General features: G+C 42.6%; 1 protein-coding gene across 1 annotated transcript; it reads left to right on the forward strand.

The window, feature by feature from the left end:
• The first annotated feature begins 345 nt into the window (after nucleotides 1-345).
• On the forward strand, nucleotides 346-2,606 carry LOC117254408 (transmembrane protein 275-like). Its single transcript, XM_033622712.2, has 2 exons — nucleotides 346-454; nucleotides 765-2,606. Exon 2 carries the CDS (start codon nucleotides 861-863, stop codon nucleotides 1,470-1,472), a length of 612 nt encoding a protein of 203 aa, XP_033478603.1. The 5' UTR covers nucleotides 346-454; nucleotides 765-860; the 3' UTR covers nucleotides 1,473-2,606.
• The last annotated feature ends 3,669 nt before the right edge of the window (nucleotides 2,607-6,275 follow it).

Below are 6,275 nucleotides of genomic sequence, written 5' to 3' on the forward strand. Positions count from 1 at the left end.
GACCACTTTTTGGATAGGCTCATATGTTACCTTTAGGCCTACCAAAAAAGTTACTGACTCACATATTTTAACATAACAGATATGCACAGGTCAAGAAAGCAACATTTTAATGTTGCACTGATGTTTCTGTGACCTTCAAAAGACCAGGAAACAGGCTACCTGTTGTGTTTCTGCTGATTTATGAGAGATTTCTCAGTCTATCAGATGCTGATTTATTCAGTGCACAAAAGCTTAAACTTCACTGCCGCCTATTAGCCTGGACTGTTTGTTTCAGAGCCCCGCAGCGCCCCCCATGGGCCATGCTCATTATAATCTGTGGTGTGTGAGCAGCGACTTCACTCCGCTGTTCACTTGCTGGAGGGAGTGATCTCCTCCAACTCCGCGACTCCTGCACAACATGATGGACATACCAAAGACAACAAAACGGGAAGAAGGTTTATGGGTCTGATCTAAGGTAGGTGACTCTGAGAATGGTGCTGTAAATGTTGCTGTGTGGTTGTTTTCGGGTTTTCTTGGTGCAAATTGTCTGCACGCCTGGAAGCGTGACCAGCAGTGAGGGTTTAATGACAGTATTATTAGTTATTGCTCTGCGTGCATTGCATTGCGTTGTTTATTTCTGTTTGCATGTGGAACTCCTTCTCAGTAGTAGCATTTTAGGAATTACCTTTGGATTTATAGTGAAATAATTAATATTAGAAAAAGATTTAAAGTGTATAAAAGCTATACAACCTCTGAAATATATCTAATTTGCTCTTCCTCTTCAGCCCCTTCCTCCTCATCTCTGTAAAGTGATGAACCCAGTGATCAGTCAGTCATCTGATCTCCATCATCTCAGGGTCTCACAGAGCTCTCCATGAGACATGGTGCTACCTGACAAAACCTCCAGACCATCTGCCTCCAAGAAGGTCCCCAAGCAGCGGGCCCTGGGGCACCAGAGCCTTCCCTCCCCGGCCCTGTGCTGCGCCTGTGGCCTGTGCATCATGCTGGCTGGCATCAACATCACCCTGGTGGGAGCCTTTGCCTTTGGCACCTTCGTCCCTACTGGCAACCCCCCCATCATCATCGGGCCTCTCCTTCTATTGATAGCCCTGGCCTTCTTCACAGCGTGCTGCGTGGTCAGCAGGAGGCCCCCAGCCCACATGGCCCGCACGGCCAAAGGAGGCGAGAAGTGGGGGCTGATGCGAATGGGGACAGCAGCGTTTGAGATGGAGACCAGTGAGCACACGCTGCAGGACACCACCGCTGTCCAGCTCAGCCCCACCAACTCCCCCTCCACCTCTCACAAGTCCAGCTCCAGCCACGGGGGTGATGCTGCTCCTCCGCTTGCTGGCTGCCAGGATGGAGCCGGTAAGCTGCACGTGTCAGAGATGTCTGACATAGGTGTCACTGGAGATAACACCACCTTGACCTCTGACAGCAAGGCCATCACTGCCACACAGATGCTGCCTGCTCTGAACACTTCGTCTACGTAGCGTGGACTCTCCTCTGCAGCCCGGCTGTTTGCTTCAGTGTTTTGATGTTTACACGATGGAAATGTTTAGTGTGATTGCCAACACTGATTGGCATGTTTAAAAAGAAGACTACAGATAGAATGACGAGCAGATTGTCAGATTCTAAACTGTGAAAACTTCCCTGATTGTAACTTATTCGCTGTGTTATGCTGTTGAATGTTTAGCTCAGTCCCAGGATGCACGTTATATTCCCACAACACAAACAGTAACAGGAGATGATACCTTAATCCAAGTGCCTGTTTGTATACTTCTCATTGTATTAAACATCCAGTTAAGACAGATAATCCCGCATTCATGTGGATCCACTGTGGTTAGCACTTATCAACCTACGTTGGGAAAGCAGATGTCCAGCCAAGCTTTTCTGAGTCATGAAAGCTGTTCCTGCGTAAGCCTGGTAAATTTCAGTCACTGTTTTCTCCCCCACACACTTTGACAGAACTGTTAGAATTTTTGCTTTTAAATGCTTGCATCCGCTGCAGTGAGTTGTGTTGTGTCATGATGGATATTCAAGAACAGTCAGTGAATGTGTATGTAAAGTTGTAGCTCCATATTTGTCATGTTACTGCAGATGTCAATACATGTCAGTGGCACCTGTATGTTTCAAGCTGAATTGTTATTTAAGTGTGTTTCTGTTCAAATAGCTTGGTGAGGATCTAGAAATTAACAATCAGTTAACAGACACAAAACCATAAAAAGATACACGACAGTGTGTGTAAGGAAGGTATATGGCTTGGAAAGATAAATCCTTCGTTATCTGAGAAAAGCCAGCTGCGGCAGTGCAAACACCTCCTTCCTGACAAGTTGCCCATCACTTGGCATCTGACTCAACAGCTGCTGGAAAAGGCCAGAGCCCTGTTTACTCATCATTATACATCTGCTGTCCACAAACACAGCAAGACACACAGTGTGATCCCCTGCACACAAGTCAACCACTGGAAAAGATAACAGAGCATCCACAGCCTGCTGCTCTTGCCTTATGAATGAATGTTATTCATTCATTATTATGTAATGAATGGTATTCTATGTTATATGTTTGCTGTTGTGTCCATGTATGTCTCACTATGGACCCTGAGTCTGAAATAAAGATATATATATAATGGCTACGTACAGGCAGTGACGGTGTGTTTAGTTATCCAGTGATGGTGTTTCTATAACTAGGATGACATGTCTCGGCAACCTCGACTCATTTCAGTAAAGTGTATTAATAAGGTCATGTTGCCCTGACGGATGTCATGGTGAGATTAGTTTAGTGTGGAGTTGCAGGTTGCTGTAACAGAGCCATTTTTACACTGATGATAATTTACTTAAGTCTCCAGTGTAAGTGAATTTCCCTTAAAGACATATATGAATGAGACACTTGTAGAAATGAAGGTTTCAAGAGTTCTCCCTGAAGATCTGAGGTTCTACCCAGAGCCATTTGAACCTGAGGAAAGAGTTTTTCAAGGGTTCTTCATAGCCATGGCACAGGTTGTGTGTCAAATCTGAGGGGGGGACATGTGAACCAGGGGATTTGGGGTCCTCCCACAGGAAGTTTTGAGTGTCAGACTCTTAATTTCCTGTATTCTGGTGAATTTTTCTGCATCAGTATGTGGTGGAAAAGTCTTAAATTCGGCAATGCACATAAATATTGAGGGGAAGGTGTCCCCTGCATCCTCTTGAAATCTACATTTATGCTTTGTACAACTAAGATTTCACTAGCGAGACCCCGGCCACAACAATATGTCATTTAAATGTTTAATTATAATTTAGGAGGTGTTAGCTGTTGAGAACTGGTGAATGGATGTAAGTGAGGGGAGACTCAGTGTGGGGGTTCCATCTCAGGCGTTTTTCCACCTGAGCTGATTACAGGCCCCCAGACAGTACCTAGAATGAGACATGGGAGAGGTACGCACCAGACTTAATAAGAAGAGATGAGGGGAGAAGGGAAGAGAGGATGCAGGAATGCTGGTAGGTATGAAGAAGGGAGGATGATGGATGAAGAGAAGGGACAGGAAGGGTTGGTTAGAGAAATCTGAGACAAACAAAGCAGGATGGGTTGACCAGGAATGAGTAGGATTGGCAGGTAATTGGAGGTGAGTTAACAATTTAACTTCATTTCAATTAAATATCCTTTTTAGCCAAATAACTCTTTTTGGATGAAAGAGTTCTCTAAGGATTTTTGAAAGCATAGGTATTAAATATAGCTCCCTCACCCTCAAATATTTAAATGTTTACCTACATTTAAAATGGTATTTTTAAATATCGATGTATCTGGAATCCCTGTAATCATTTATATTCACTTTTGTTTTGCCATAGTTGATATTTTTACCATCTTATCATGCCATACAAAAGTCAGTTGCATACCTTTACTGAACCGAAATCATGTTAACTGGTTGATGACGTACAGCAAAGGGCGTGGGTCAGAAACGAACCCAGGCCACTGCAAAGGCCTCAGCCTATACTGGGCACTCACTATACCAGGTGAGCTGGAGGTTGTCCCAGCATCTTTATTTCTTCACTGTATTGAAACTGTGATTTTAACCTCTCACAACTGATACCAATTTATGAGGAAAATCTTTACCATTTCTTGTATTAAAGTTAGGTATCAAGAACCTGAGTGTTTACTTCAATGTGATCAGTGTCAGGTCCAGTAATAATGACACACTTGGAGAACCTTGTTCACTACATTAATTCAGGGTTTGTGCATTTACTGTTTGAGGTGTAACAGACATTCGGTTATAAAATCAAGCATTGCTTTCAGTGATAAAGTTCATCTTCGCTCTCCAGCTCTTCATCTGCATAGGAAGAAGAAGAAGATGCATTGTCCATCTCACTGCTTGCTTTCTCTGCTGGGACATGTCGTGTCTTCCTGTGCTGAACGGGACGCTGGAACCCTCCTCAGGACCAGTCTCAGACCAGTGGGGTCACTGGGGTCATCGTAAAGGAAGGATTTCCACACAAAGTCTCCAGCATTGCTGCGGACAGCTTGTGGGGGACGTAGGTCAACACCTCCGCTAAGTCGCTAGGTCCTCAGTTTGGCACCCAGGTGAAGAATTGCAGGTGGCCTCTCAGAGAGGACAGGGTGGGAATCTTCCTCTGGTTTACTGCATGAACAACGAGGCTACAGAGGGTTGGAAATGTCTGTGAACTCATCCTCCTCATATTTTTAGAGGGAAAAAATGCAAAAACATTTTGCATCCACCTCTCAAGCTTACTGATGGGGAAAGTCTGACAATCAGAAGTTACATTTTTGACTTGAAAATAAATTATTTGTTAAGTTTTAACCAACAATACAAATAGAAAAATATAACTCTTTCTCACCTTTGCCATCTCAACAGCAGGTGAATGCAGATTGACAGGTGGATGCAGGACTCTTGCAGTACTTGAAATACTTGATAAAGGATTATTTTAGGAATAAGTCAACAGTTTACATTTCAACTGTTTGTGACAGTTTGTTCAAACACTTAGAGACGTTAGTATTCTGATGCATCGCCCATGGTTACAATCACACAAAGGACTGATTGATTATGTGTTTGCTTTCAATTCATCTCACTATGATTAGACACAAAAGATTCAACACTGCAATATTATCACCTGCTTAAACAATGTGTGCAGAGAGGCATCTTTTGGAGGCTGAATTAAAATAATCATGTGCAATAAATAATAAGAATAAAAGTAAAATAAGAAATAGAAAAAAAAGATTTTCAAGGATTAAGGGTAAAAAATACAAAGATGAGAAAAAATACGTGATGTGCTCAGCGTGTTGGTGGGCTCTGCAATCTTTCAGTTTATGAAAATATAAAATGTACATAATTCATACATAAGCGAACACAAGCACAGCATGATTTACTTCTGCATAAAAATAAAATGACTTTGACAGTTACTTGAATTTGTTTAATACATTAGTGGAGAAAGTTTTACAGGGTTTTCCAAGCAAAAATAATAAAAGGGAAAAATTAAAAATTACTCTATCGGAGAGCATCACCCACCAAACTGAGGTCCTGACCAGTGTCTGCTGGTCTTAGACTCTATGGCAGGGGTGTCAGGCCAGAACTGGCCCACCAAAGGGTCTAATCCGACCCACTGGATGACCGTGCACACCTAATAGCACTTATAAAGGCTATGAGGTGCCAGGTTTCAGGAGCAAGTTAAACATTGAGTAGGTTTTTTTGTGTAAAGTGCTGCTTCAGACGCTTTTCCATCCCAACCACTTTAGTTTAGTTTGGTGTGGTGATGCCAGGATTACGACACAGGAGTGGGAATGTATGGGAAAATGCACATGTAATGACAGCGAGTAGTCGACTGACTGAATGTGGAAAAAACTGAGAAATATTGTTGAAAACATTCTGAGCTGTTGTTATTTATAGGCTATTATGCAATGGTTTTACTGCCCCGACCCACCTCTAATCAAATCAAACCGTATGTGGCCCGTGAACTGAAATAAATTTGACACCCCTGTTCTGTGGGAATCCCTTCTCTCCTCTAACACCAACACACACAGCCATTATTCACATTGATGTGGCTTATTTTATCGGCAACATGAAATCATTTGACCAAAACAGTAAGAAAGTCATGTTTGTTATGTAATGATCAGGAAACAAAGACTATGTGTATAAAAATATTGTGTGTGTTCATGTTTCCTGTGAACAAACCATAATCCTTGAATCTGTTTCACCATGGTGAAGTCTCACAGCATCTTGCTCTCTGTTGTTCCTCATACTCATTACATGATTCCCCACCCATTAATGTCAGAGAAAACTGCCTGTGATAATTGACAAATGCATA

Source organism: Epinephelus lanceolatus, chromosome 6, assembly GCF_041903045.1.
Source record: "Epinephelus lanceolatus isolate andai-2023 chromosome 6, ASM4190304v1, whole genome shotgun sequence".
NCBI classification, from domain to species: Eukaryota; Metazoa; Chordata; class Actinopteri; order Perciformes; family Serranidae; genus Epinephelus; species Epinephelus lanceolatus.